At 42.4% G+C, this 14932-nt stretch overlaps 1 protein-coding gene across 1 annotated transcript; it reads left to right on the top strand.

Moving 5' to 3' along the window:
• The first annotated feature begins 13337 nt into the window (after positions 1 to 13337).
• Positions 13338 to 14505, top strand: LOC108872838 (trace amine-associated receptor 13c-like). Its single transcript, XM_018660722.1, has 2 exons — positions 13338 to 13513; positions 13689 to 14505. The coding sequence occupies exons 1-2, from the start codon at positions 13338 to 13340 to the stop codon at positions 14503 to 14505; spliced, it is 993 nt and encodes a 330-aa protein (XP_018516238.1).
• Positions 14506 to 14932: the final 427 nt, after the last annotated feature.

Genomic DNA, 14932 nt, shown 5'->3' on the forward strand with positions numbered 1-14932 from the left:
AAAATTGAAGGGCATGCAGATAGCTTTGCTTCAGCAATGGAACTACCAATTCCCTGTTTAACAGCATTTGTACTGGAAACTCTGGTGATTAGTGCTAGCTAACTAGCCACAGAGCTACTGACATCGTCCAAACAGTGTTTGTATCGGACATTCTGGCTGTTTTTTTTTATTGAGGACACATCCCAGACTGATCTTTGCTGCAAGAGTTGCCATCACCCCATCACCCAGCCAAATAGGAGAGCTTTTTGATGTATGTGAGAGCAGCTTCCTCCCCTGTTAAGTATTTTTTTTTGAGAGTATCTTAGCTCCACACCAACACTGATAGAAACTGCTATAGACACAGCTAATGAATATTGAACAAAGAATAATTGATTTGTTTAACAGATATGACTGGCATTGATGATTCATATCCATATCCAGAGAAGGAAATCACAAATGTCTGAAATTAATAGGAAAGTTGCAAAAGTTGTTAAAATCCCAGATAAGTTAGGCTACCAACAGGGAGAGCTTTGATAGAGTCTGCTTCAAACAGATCAGTTCCAAGACTAGATCCCGCAACAGTGGTAATGTACCAAGCCCTAGAGACCCTAATGTGATATGGTATGAGAGGACATTCGAGAGATATGTCAGGATGAGCTAGGCAGGGAGCTAGCACAAAGATACATACCTAAGTGAACTGCAGGCTTTAGATGGAGGCAGCAAGGCAGGTTTCCTCAATGCCCTTCAGAGTGAGATTCAAACCCTCCAATCTGACAGGGGTCATCTCCACAGCAGTGAAGCTTGCCCCCCAACAGCCTAGACTCCTACTACCTCTGTTTCTGGAAAACTAGGTAATGTAAGTCAGTATGGGCCTATGGGTTCTGCTCATAGTCCCAGGGGCATAACAGTTTATCAAGTTCAAGATAGCAGTCATTTTGAAGTTCAAGGGAATATACCAGCTGGCCCCACTGCTGATGTTCCTCCAATGGGCACACCCAGTATCCCGCCATACATTGATGAGAGTATGTTAACCCTTCACATATCCAAAAGTGGTAGTAGAGCACATAATGTGTAGTGAGTCATTGTCATCCAGCTATAGTCAGAGCAGGATTCGTACATTCTCTGGCAGGCTTCCTAAGCTGAATGGTGAAGTTGATTACGATGCTTGCCGTACACAAGTTGAGCTCCTTCTTTGTGACTCTTCACTGTCAGAAAATCAAAAGGTTTAAAGGATACTGGAGAGTCTACTTAACCCTGCAGCTGACATGGTTAAGTCCCTTGGTACTACGGCCACCTCTTCATTCATACCTTGCACAACCTGAAGCTGCATTCGGAGTGGTAGAGGATGGTGAGGAAGTGTTTGCAACCTTTCTGAGCTCCAATCAGAATCTGGAGAGAAACCCTCTGCCTACCTCAATAGGCTACAGAATTACTAAGGCTGCCTCTAGAGCGGGAGTTGCAGCTGAAGATTCAGACAAGCACCTACTCTGTCAGTCCTGCAGAGGTTGCTGGGACCAAAGCTTGATTGTAGGTCTTTAGCTTGAGCACCAAAAGAGCTGCCAGCCATCATTTACTGAGCTTCTCCTTTTACTTAGGACAGAGGAAGGGCAACGTGTGGCAAAACTTGAGAGGATGAAGAAGCACTTAGAAAGTGCAAAAGCTGCCTCACATGTTCGCTCAACTTTTCTATTCAGACACTGATGACATAGCTTCCAAGAAACAAGAAAACATTCAAAAGCTAGAGATAAAGGATGCTGAGCTAAGGAAACAAGTAGCATTACTGACACAGAAAGAGAAATGTGATACCAAAGAGACAGATGTCAGTAGTAAGCCAGTTAGGAACAAAGACTGTGAGAGGGGTGACTGTTCCATCGCTAGCACTGTAAATCCCTGACCAACTTTTAAGACTTCCACCTATCCAAAGCCATGGTTTTGCTTCAAATGCGGCCAGGACGGTCACATTGCAGTTAACTGTGACAATGCAGCAAACCCTGCTCTCCTCCACAAGAAGAACTCAGAGCTCAAACCAGATGTCACAAACACCAAATGAAATCAGGAGCTCCTTGAGAGGCTTTAAACTTCTAGCACCCTGAATGGATAAGTGGTATAGATAATGGATGGATGTCTTTGTTGTGGATGAGATGTCCATTGGCCAAACCACGGCTGTTAAGCATCACATCAGGTTATGAGTCAAAGCTCCTTTTAAAGAGAGACAGACCCATTCACCCTAGCAAAAGAGAAACCATCAAATGGCATTTAAGAGAGCTGCTGGATGCTGGGATTATCAGGGAATCCAAGAGCCCTTTTGATTCCCTGCTGGTCTTGGTGAGGAAGGACAATGGGAAAGACTGTGTGTTGATTACAGAAAACTATATGCATGCACCATAAAGGATGGCTATGCTCTTCCAAACATTGAAAAGACATTCTCAGCACTAAGTGGTGGCAAAATGGTTTTCTGTAATGGATGTGAAATGTGGATACTACCAGGTGGAAATGGCAGAAGAACACAAGCATAAGACTGCATTCATATCTTCCCTAGTTTTCTGGGAATTTAACAGAATGCCACAAGGCATAAGAAATGCTCCCACTACCTTTCAACGCCTAATGGAAAAGTGTGTTGGACTGATTTAATACCACAGAGACTGATTTAATACCATAGTAGTTATTTTTGTTAGATACACTGATTGTTCATTGAAGGTACAGTAAAAATATCAAATGTCACTACTTTTCTTCAAAATGAAATGTTGACATTACAGAATGCATGGCTTTATACTGTAATGTCAGTGAGATTAAAAAATGTGGTTTTAACGGAAATCAGTGAGGCATTTTCCAGAGGGTCCAAAAAGCATCAATAGAGAATAAAATGTGTAAATAAATCTTACATGTTACACCGATCCCTCCATCGTTACATGCTACACCGATCCCTCCATCACTTGGACAGAGGCAGCGGTGCTGTGAGAATTACATTCATGGACTTCTCCAGCACCTTTAACACAATCCAGCTGCTGCTCCTCAGAGACAAGCTGACAGAGATGGGAGAGGACTCACACCTGGTGGCATGGATCACGGACTACCTGACTGGCAGACCCCAGTTTGTGTGACTGGGTGACTGCAGGTCAGACACTGTGGTTAACAGCACAGAAGCACCGCAAGGGACCGTGCTCTCTCCGGTCCTGATCACCCTGTACACGTCAGACTTCAAGTACAACTCGGAGTTATGCCACATGCAAAAGTTCGCAGATACAGTTCCCTGTATCAGGGGTGGACAGGATGAGGGTACAAGAAACTGATCCAGGACCTTGTCACATGGTGCAACTACAACCACCTGCACCTCAACACCACCAAGACCAGGGAGATGGTGGTGGACTTCAGGAGGCCTAGGCCTCACCCGGAACCTGTGTGCATTAAAGATGACTCTGTGGAGTTTGCACAGACGTACAAATACCTAGGAGTACTGCTGAATGATAAACTGGAATGGACTGCAAACACAGATGCTCTGTGCAGGAGAGGACAGAGCCGACTGTACTTCCTCAGAAGGCTGGCGTCTTTCAGCATCTGCAAGAAGCTGCTGCAGATGTTCTATCAGCATCAAAGAAGAGAGATGCCTCACGTCTGGACAAACAAGTGAGGAAGGCGGGCTCTGTTGTGGGCACGGAGCTTGACAGCCTGACATCTGTGGCAGAGAAAACAGATGCTGAGCAGGCTCCTGTCGATCATGGACAGTCCACTACATCCACAAACACAGTCTCTGAATGCTTAAGTGTGACAGTTGCAATATGAGAGCGCATGGCACGAGCCTGAGACACAGCCACCACAAATACTCTCAGATACAGAACTATGATGACAGTGACAGGACCAATAAAGGTCAAAATAAGGTCAGAAATTGTTTCAATGTAGTAAATGACAACTGAACACTCTCCAATGCAGAAATTATACCTGCCTGGTTGTTTTAAGTTATCCTTCAGTATGAGAGTGTTGTATAGAACAGAACTGGTCCAACAAAGACAAATACAGATTGTAATTCTTCTCACAGTGATTTTGTTGGAGTAATGCAGAGGGTCACAGATAGCTACATAACGGTCAACCGATATGAACACCATGGTTCCTACTGAAGAAGAGGTCATAATGAAGTTTAAGGTGCAAAACAAAACACACATGTGGTCACCAAGACCCCAGCAGCCATCTGAGAGGAGAATCTCATAGGACAACAGAAGGCCAACGGAGAAGTCTGAGACAGCCAGAGAGAGGAGGAGGAAGTTGGTGGGAGTGTGGAGCTGCCTGGATTGAAAGAGGGACATCATATGTATTATCATTTGTACTGTATTAGTAGCAATTCCATTGTAATATTTAATAGATATAATTCATAGTTAAAATTTAAAAAGCTGTTTAAAATTCATCAATGCATCATCACATCTGAAAATTTCCACATTCTTTTCCATGAACCATTCATTTCTGTTTGTCCATCACTTTCAGAAATTGATTAAATGTTTTACTACTTGAAGTGGGAGATGGAGATGATAACCAGCAGGTTGAGAGTAACAGTGAGCACAGAAATGGAACACAGCAGAATGTAAATAAGTATAGCCTCAGTGTGAGTGTGCTTTAGCTTTCTGCAGGAAGAGTTTAAAAGCTGTGGAAAGCAGAGTTCAGTTTCTTCCAGGGTCTCCATCATTAGGAATTAGGACGAGAAGAGATGCTGCTGCGCTCTGGCAGATTTGTGACCAAACCTCTCCAAACCTCTCTATCATACAGTGCCTCCTTCCTATTCTTCTGAAGTCATTATTTCCATCTTGCACTTCCGTCAGTTAACCTTAAAAACATTACAATATACCAAATTAGCCACAGTGTGCCAATATATATATAAATATATATAGCCAGGTCTATAATTAGCCAACAAAGGTACAGAAGGAATGCATATAAGCAAAAGGCCCCAACACTGAGTACAGTAACACACAAAACTTTTACCTTTAACCACTTTATCTGCCATCAGTTTAAATCCATGCATACATCCAGCATGAGGTTCTCTGGTATAATGGAAAAACAATAAATGCAACAATAAACTTAGTGAAGTAAACATGGACAGCCAGAGCTGCTTGAAGGAGAACATGAAAAAACTAAACAAAATAAACAACTGCACTGAGACATTACCAAGGTAAGGAAATTGATGTTCCTATGATCAATACGTATGAGAATGCACACAGTGGTAGAGAAAAGAAAAAGGTTACATAAGTAGGTGTTGACCTGACAGCTGAAAAGGACAAGGTGAAGAACTAACAAGTTCTGGGCTCTGGGTACCATATTTTGCCTGGCACCTGTGATGTATTGAAAGAAACTGTTGAGTTCATGTAAACAATACCAATAGCCTTCTTCCCAGACTGTTTTCAATTCTACTAGCATCAGGCCCACAAGCAACCAGCCTATCTCCCTGCTGGTTAGCCTTGGATCAGATACCCTCCAGCCTCTTCTGGCTGGCTTTCATCTTGCTTGCCTCCAGCTAGCATTCAATTCAGCTAGTTCTCAGCCTGCTGGCATCCCACCTGCCTTCCAGCCTGCTAGCCCAGAATCTCACTGTCAGTTGGCTAACTCCAGGCCTTCAGCCCAGACAATGAGTCTGGGATCATTTGCCTGCAGCAAGCTCCAGCATTCACAGCCTCTGTTAGCCTCCAGTTAGTTTCCCAGTGGCTAGCATTGGGCCTATTGTTTTGCATCCAAACAGGCTAGCCACTTACCTGTTCTCCTGCCTTTTCATGCTCCCATCATCCTGTCATCCTGTTTGCCTAGCTATTGCCCTGAGATATCCAGGGGTTAAAGCCCCTAGAGGGAAGCATGAATCATGGAGATGTAAATCCCCCAAATTAATCAGCTCCACACAGACTGCATTTACACTTCCTGTTAAGATGCTTCTCGTATCCAGATTGTATCTACATCTGATTTTAAGATGACTACAATTGCACCCACCAGGTATTAATATATGTCTCTGGTGTCCACATTGAGATGTGACTGAGATCCAATCACTCTGTCCATTTTACCACTTTACCACTGGTCCATAGCACAGGACCAGTGGTAAAGAAAGTCTTAAGTTTAGTGAAAGTCATGTTAGCTCTGTTGGACCAAGTAAAGGGGTGAGCAGAAGACTAGCTTAGTTAGTGGTGCAGCAACTTTACTTGGCAAATTCCAAAAACGATTAAACTGGGTCTCTGGCACTGGCCACACCACCACCACCTGGATGCTAGCAGGGTCCGACTTGATCTGCCCCTTCTCAATGACAAAACCATGGAATGACACAGGCTGGATATGGAATTCACATTTCTCAGCCTTGACATACAAGCTATTTTCCATGAGTCTTTGCAGCACCAACCCCACATGTCTTTGGTGTTCCTGGAGGTCTCTGGAGAAGATGAATATATCATCCAATTATATGAAAAAATGATTGATCATGATGAGGAGGATGTCATTAATCAGAGACTAGTTAACCCAAAAGGCATCACAAGGTACTCAAAATGACCAAGGAGTGTGAGAGTGTGAGATGTAACCTTATGAACATGTAGGGTCTAAAAACTGAATCCATGAAAGTGTAGCTAGGCGGCAATATGAGCTATCATATTGAAGGACACACGACAGCATGTTATAGTATGCTGTTATGGTCCATTAACCCCCCCTTTAGTGGCATGCTTGAGGAAGTGAAGTCAGAGTGAGGGTGACAAGTTTTTGAGAGAATGGAGACTTGCTCAGGGTGGCAGTAGAGACTAGCTTCTGTGAAAGAGAGTTGCCAAAACATTAGATATTACCTGATAAAAGTAGATGGTAACAAGTGATTAAAAATTAAAGAGCATGCAGATAGTTTTGCCTACAGCAATGGAATTACCAATTCCCTGTTTAACAGCATTTGTACTGGAAACTCTGGTGAGCTAGTGCTAGCTAACAAGCCACAACAGCCACGAAGTTACTGACATCGTCCCAAAACAGTGTTTGTATCGGACATTCTGGCTGTTTTTTTTTTTTATTGAGGACACATCCCAGACTGATCTTTGCTGCAAGAGTTGCTATCACCCCACTGCCTCCAGGATTCCATCTTCATCATCAACCTCTTCCTCACCGTTCATGGGATCTTCATCATTCTTCATCATTCTTCATCATCATTCTCCACCTTCACTATTCTTCATGCTCTGCTTCTGCATCATCATAACGTCTGATAGGCTGGACAGGCTTTTCTTGCCTGGGGCGGTGGTTGGAACTCAAGTACAGGCACAAAATAACAACCAGAGACTGATTTAATACCATAGATTTTTTTGTTGTCTTTTTTTTGTTGTTGTTGTTGTTGTTGTTAGGGACACTGATTGTTCATTGAGAGGTATTTCAGCTGCTCTCCTGTAGAACCTAGATCAGGAGTGGGGCAAACTTTTGGCTCAGGGCCACATTGACTCTTAAAATTTGGCAGACAGGCAGGGCCAGCACCAAATGCATGCATATCAAACATAAACATAAAAAAGGCATTACAGTGTTAATACTTACATTCACTTTTAGTGGGAACAGTGTTGTTGATCATCCTTTTTTTCCAGTGCATCAAAGTCTGGTGTTAGTTTAGTTGTGGCAATTCTCAGAACAGATCTGAGGTGTTCATCACTCAGCTGGGATCTGTTGGGTGCTTTGTTGGTGTTCATCACACTAAAAGTCTGTTCACACACATACGTAGAGCCAAACAACACCAGCATCCTCTGTGCCATCTTCTGGATGTTTGGAAATTTGGCTGCACTTAATGAAGCATAAAACTCATCCAGTTTAAGAGAGTTGAACTTCTCCTTTAAGATGGTGTCACATTGGAGATCAATCAGTTCCAACCGCAACTTCTGTGGCGCCGTTTCAGGGTCTTGTGTGAAGGGACATGACACCAGCTGAAGTGACTTGTCAATTTTTCCAAAATCAGACGGCAGAATTCTCCATGCAGGTCATCCAGTGATTTCCTGTATTTTTCACATGTCGAGGGCCTCTTTCAGCTTAGCCAGTGTGGGGAAATGAGTGAATGACTTGTTTGATAGTTGCTTTGAAAATAAAGCTAGCTTGGTTTTGAAGGCTCTGATGTTTGTGTACATTTCATACACAAACTGGTCTTTCCCTTGTAGCTTCACATTCAGCTTAAGCTTCTCTCTCTCTCTCCCTCCATCAGTATGGATTCATATCCCATAAATACATGTTACTAACTCAATATCTTCCCTTTCCCGTAGTATTGTTCTCTTCCGTCTGGCAACTTGATGTTTTTTTCTGTCAGATTTGGCGATCCATCTGTGGTAACGTTGGCGAGCATGCTCCAAGGTAGTTTGTGCCCCTTGATGACCCCCGACTTGCTGTTGTTCAACCCCTCTCCCCCGTGTTTTCCCTTTAGGCCTTTAGGGATTCCATGGCCAAAAACCCCTCCGTTATCTTAAAATTGTCATTAATTCCACTGATAAAAATTAAAAGCTGAGTGGTATCATTTATGTCATTACTTCATCCAGTGCCAAGGAATATAATGTAAATGACTCCGCTTTTTCGTTTAGCTTGCTAGTTAAGTCTTCGTCAATAAGCTCAACATGGCGAGCCACTGTCCTGCGTCATAAGCTAATTTTTTCAAATTTGTTCTTGCTCTCAGGACACAAGATACCTGCTGTCTCTACCATGCACTTTGAGAAACTCCCCTTCGGAGAAAGGTTTGCTAGTCTTTGCTAATTTGAATGCCAGCAAATAACTTGCCTTCGTGCTTGATTCTTGAATGGCAGTTTGTTGGATAAAGGTGTTTTGCTGAGCCTACAAACTAGCTGCACTAAACACTTGGCACTCACTGTCAACTTTTCTTTTCTTTAGCCCACTCATTGTTGCAGATGGGTTCAGAGCAGTAGCAGAGTAATAACAGAGAGTAGCCCGGGCTCCGCGAAATCAAGTCAATGTATCACTGTGCCTAATGCGCCACCTGGTGGAATGCCAGTCATTACAGGACAAGGTCAAATGAATGCAGTCATATTTATGATATGATTTGACTTGGGCACTTCTGTACCAATCTTCAGCAGGCCGGATTAAAAAACACTAAATAACATTTTGGATACCCGGTTGAAAAAATAAACAGCAACAGAGTGACAAACAAGACACGAACAACATGTAAGCACTGCAAGAGAATAGTGCTGTGACACGGCTAAGACAAGCTGTATGCAGATACCTATTCTTGAAAAAGAAGATTGCCCATATCTTTGGCTGGCTGTGCAGTTGTACCTCTGTATCATGCTTGAAGAAAAAATTGATCAGTCTCTATTTGCAGAGTATTGAGAAGTACTTTATTATTGTTTATTGTTGCTAGCATCAATATTGATTATTGTTTGCAATTAAGGAATAAGACTAACATAAGAAAGATAAACAACTAAGAAAAATTTTGTTTTTATTTATTTTTGTTATTTATACTGTTTTTATCTTTTTCAGGATCAAACAGACGATGAGCAGGACCATTACCTAGGTCAGGATGATCCCTCTGGTCCTCCTTAACCTGCTGTTTGATCTCTCATTGGTTAAGAGGCTTAACTCCTGCTACAACAAAGAGTCCACCTTGTCTGCCAGGAGTTAAGCCTCTAACCAGCTAGAGGTACAAAGGGTTTTTGTGGTCCCTCAGATGACAAATGGCATCTCAGCATCCTCCAACCAGTGCCTCCAGTCCTCCAGGGTCATCAACAGTGCAAGCAGCTTCAGGTTTCCACTTCATAATTCTGTTCTGAGGAAGAAAGACAATGAGAGAAGAATGCACAGGGGTGTTTGGTCTTTGCCAGAGTGCTGTGCACGCATTGCCCCTCCCCCCCCAAAAAAACCTGTTGGGGAGGGGTTAGAATCAGAATCAGAATCAGCTTTATTGTCATTATACAGAAGTACAGTGGTGGAAAAAAGTTTTCGGACACCCTTAAAATTTTACACAATCTCAAATATTATCATGAAATATTTATTCACATCATCAAATTAATATTTAGTAATCCTGCCATTAGCACGCTTAGTAGAGCTCTAATCCTAGCTGGCATGTTCCCCACAAGCCTTTCACACTGTTGAGGGGTAATCTTGTCCCATTCTTCCTGAATTACTGCATTTAATTCTTCTAATTCTTTGGTTATGCTTTAAAACAGACCTTTGATAATCCACCACAGATTTCAATGGGCTCATGTCCAGGGATTGAGCTGGTCACTCTAAGAAATGGATATACTGCTCCTGCAACCAAGTTCTACTGGCCCTAGATGTGTGGCAAGGGGCATTATCTTGTTGAAACATCCAGTTTTGACCTCGACGGAACAGTGCATGTGCAGAAGGGAGCATGTGGGTTCTGAGAATGGCACAATACTTGGCAGAGTTCAATGTGCCATCACAGACAGTGAGATGACAAACACCAGCAGCACTCGCCTGGCTTTCTGCGTACCCGCACATTATCAGGAGGAGGATAAAGCTGGAAATTGGACTCATCTGACCACAGAATCTTCTTCCAGTTCCTGGCTGTCCAGTTCTTGTGTGCTTGGACCCAACAATGCTGGGCTAACCTCTGTCTCTCATTGATCAGGGCTTCTTGACAGCCTTGTAGGACCTTAAGCCATGATCTAAAAGTCAGCCACGTACAGTGCGTGTGGAACACTGGACACCAGTTTGGTTTGACCACTGCTGGCTGAAGCTCCTGTGATGTCATTCAGCGGTTTTCCCTGCACATGCGGATCAGGATGCAGTCATTTCTTGCTGTTGGTTTGTCTGTATTTCTGCAGAGTGGTGTCCAACTGCTGATCTCGTCCATCTTGTCCACAATCGATCTGGCGTTGGAGAGAAACAGGCTCTGTAGTGCTGGTCTGCACTTCCTGGTTATCTGGCGGCAGCTGTAGCCCTACCTGGCTGAGAATCTGTATCTTCAGGCGTGTTTCCTGTGTTAGGTTACTTGTTTTAGTCATTTTGTGTCTGAAGAACTTTCAAAATGTGGCTGGCTTTTTGTGTCTTTTAATAAAAAGCATGACCTTCATTAATGGATCACTGGTACCAAAATGACCCAATACTCAAAATTTCTTATGTATTTTTATGGAACCAATCAATTTTAAGTTTCTAATGGGCTTTTTAGGATTTGTTTAGTATTCTGGCTGTGACTGTACAAAAAGAAATTGCATTTGAAGACCTAAGAGTGATTCTTAATGCAATATTTCACAAATGCATGGGGTGTCCGAAAACTTTTCCACCACTGTATACTGCCTACTGCCTATACTGACTACTGTATAACACGCACAGGCTCCTCTACTCTTCCCGGATTCCTTCGTCCGGTCCGCTCTATGGATGGAGCAGCTGGCCAGCTCGATGGTGACATCGGGGATGATGTTGTTTAGCCAGGTCTCTGTTATTGTGGTCACGCAGTACTGTGTAGATGTCATTCTAATCTTGTCCATCTGTCCACGATCGATCTGATGTTGGAGAGAAACACGCTCGGTAGTGTTGGTCTAAACGGGTCAGCGTTCAGTCTGGCACGCAGGCCGGATCGCTTACCCGCTTCTGGTTTTCTTTATCTCCGCTGTCGTCGTCTCCTCACCGGTAGGCAGGTAAGCCTGGACATTCGCAGAATCTCCGGGAGGACAGAAGATGTGTCGAAATCCACAGCTGCATAGTTGCTTCTAAAAAGTAACTGGGAACGGTCGTATGCTCTAAGTCCCACTGCTATAAAGAATTAAGCACTAACAATAGCAAAAAAAAAAAAAAAAAACTGGAGAGCCAGAGCCGCCGAAGACCTACGCTCACCGCCATCTTGCAGCCATCTGCACAGAAGCCATTTAGCATAGGAGCAGTGGTAAAGACAGTCTTAAGTTTAGTAAAACTTGTAAACCTCATTGGACCAAGTAAAAGAGTAGCTTAGCAATTTTACTATAGTCCTGGATGAAACGGTGGTAGAAGTTGGCAAATCCCAAAAACCACAGAAGCTGTACAGGGCTCTCTGATGCCGGCTTCTCCACTACCGCCTGGATTCTAGCGTGGTCCAACATGGAATGAATGACACAGGCTGGACATGGAATTCATATTTCTCAGCCTTGATATACAATCTGTTTTCCAGTTTTTGCAGCACCTGCCTCATGCCTTTGGTGTTCCTGGAGGTCTAGGGAAAAGATGAGTATATCATCCAGATATACAAAAACAAAATAATTCATCATGACGAAGAGGACATTGTTACCCAGAGCCTGAAACAAAACCAAAACAGCTGGAGACTGGGTAAGCCAAAAGGCATCACAAGACACTTGAAATAACCAAGGGGTGTGTTGAAGGTTATTTTCCATTTTTGTTTAATTCAGTACCAAAAAAGTCACCCACAACCAGCCTTAATGACTACCGCCCTGTTGCCCTCACACCTGTAATTATGAAGTGCTGGTTCTCCAGCACATCTCTGTCTCCCATCCACACTCGACCCCCACCAGTTCGCATACCGGGCAAACAGATCCACAGAGGACGCCATCACCATTGCTCTACATGTTGTGCTGAGCTATCTGGAGCAACAGCAGAGCTATGCCAGGATGTTCTTTCTGGATTACAGCTCAGCATTCAACACAACTAGAGTTGCACTGTTTTTTATATCTTTTTTTTTATATATTTTGTTTCCGCATATTTTGTATGTTTACACTGAAAAGAAGAAGCTCTCCAATCTCGTTGTTCTTTTAGTATAATGACAATAAAGGGCATTCTATTCTATTCTAAGGTGGCGGTAAGCATTCCCGAGATCTAACTTTGTGAACACAGTGGCTTGTTGTAATATAATGTTATTTCAGTTTTCTTTTATAAAATGTGAAAAATGTAAAGCTCAATATATCAGAATGTAGCACTTTATAGTAAACAAGAGGTTTATTTTTTATTAAAAGAGAAGATTAATTTTCATTTAAAAATCTGGTTGAGTCCAGGAGAAAAATGTCAAATGATATTTTAGATGCTTTTTAAATCAGGATATAATATTCTTTCATATTGATTGCTGGTTCCTGAATCGAATAAAGATGGTATTAGGGCAGACTTTGTGATTTTGGCAAACATCAAATTGTTCCACTGAAACAATATAATATTGTATCATGATGAAACTTATATAAATTTCAAAGTTAAAACAGGTAATAACTACCTGTTTTTACTTTGAAATTTCTTCCCTTTTCAGGAACATTCTTTCCTTCATCACTGACAGAAGAAAGTGCAAGATGAAAATAATGACTAATAAGGAGGAGGGATTTCAGTATCATAGGCAAAAATAGCTGTAGGGCTTGGGGGACAAGTGGATGACAAGAAAGAGATAAATCAGCTGTATGATGGAGAGGTTTGGTCACAAAGCTGCCAGAGCGCAGCAGCATCGCTTCTCATGCTAATCCCTAATGATGGAGACCCTAGAAGAAACTGAACTCTGCTTTCCACAGCTCCTCAACTCCTCCTGCAGGAAGCCAAAGCGCCCTCATTCTGAGGCTGTGCTTATTTACATTATGCTGTCCTCTATCTCTGTGCTCACTGTAACTCTCAACCTGCTGGTCATCATCTCCATCTCCCACTTCAAGTAGTAAAATATGTAATCAGTTTCTGATACTGATGGATGATCTGATGATGTGTTGATGTATAATTTCAAGCTTTTAAAATTTTACCTGGATGGATTATGTCTGCTTGATATTAGAATAGAATTTCTACTAATACTGTACAAACAATAATTCATATGATGTTTCTTTTCAATCCAGGCAGCTGCACACTCCCACCAACCTCCTCCTCCTCTCTCTGGCTGTCTCAGACTTCTTTGTGGGCCTCCTGATGTCCTTTCAGATTCTCCTCTCAGATGGCTGCTGGTTTCTCAGTGACCGCATATGTACTCTGTACTGTGTTTTAGACTTCATAAATACCTCTTCCTCAGTAGGAACCATGGTGTTCATTTCAGTTGACCGCTATGTGGCTATTTGTGACCCTCTGCATTACCCCAACAAAATCACTGAGAGAAGAATTACAATCTGTATTTGTCTTTGTTGGTTCTGTTCTGTTCTTTACAACACTCTCATACTGAAGGATAACTTGAATCAACCAGGCAGGTATAATTCCTGCATTGGAGAGTGTTTAGTTGTCATTAACTATGTTGCCGGAGTTGCTGACCTTATTTTGACCTTTATTGGTCCTGTCACTGTCATCATAGTTCTGTATCTGAGAGTATTTGTGGTGGCTGTGTCTCAGGCTCGTGCCATGCGCTCTCATATTGCAACTGTCACACTTAAGCATTCAGAGACTGTGTTTGCTAAGAAATCTGAGTTGAAAGCAGCCAGGACTCTTGGTGTTGTTGTAGTTGTGTTTCTGACATGCCTTTGCCCATATTACTGTTCCTCTCTTGTAAGTCAGAACGCCTTGTTTGGTGTTACAACTGTGCCTTTAGAGACCTGGCTGTTCTATTTTAACTCTTGTCTAAACCCAGTGATCTATGCCTTTTGTTACCCCTGGTTTGTTAAATCTATTAAGCTCATTGTTACATTTAAGATACTGCAGTCTGACTCCTGTGAGGCCAACATACTTTAGAGAAACAATATGTGGTCCATGACATGACACCACCTCTGTAAAGAGGGAATGAAGAATGTATTGATGTCACTGAATCTAGAAATTCAAAAATTTTGATAAATATGAAATATGATATGTGTATTTTATAAAGTAAAAGTAATTATGTTTAATCTCTCTTAATTCTCTTAAGTTGGTCTTATGTACAGCAGCTTCTATATAATGTTACCTTTCCATTGTCTGCTTTGGACCGGTGCTCTGAGACAGAACCTCTGTGATATGATTGTCTGAGTGGCTGAAGGACTTAATAAACAGCTGCATTGAGACATTACCAAAATAAAGACAACTGAAAAGGATGAGGCAATGAACTGACGGGTTCTGGGCTGTGGGTGCCATATTTTGCCTGGTACTTATAATGTATTGACAGAAATTGATGTTCCTGTAATCAATG

This window comes from Lates calcarifer, unplaced genomic scaffold (genome assembly GCF_001640805.2).
Source record: "Lates calcarifer isolate ASB-BC8 unplaced genomic scaffold, TLL_Latcal_v3 _unitig_4981_quiver_2319, whole genome shotgun sequence".
NCBI lineage: Eukaryota > Metazoa > Chordata > Actinopteri > Centropomidae > Lates > Lates calcarifer.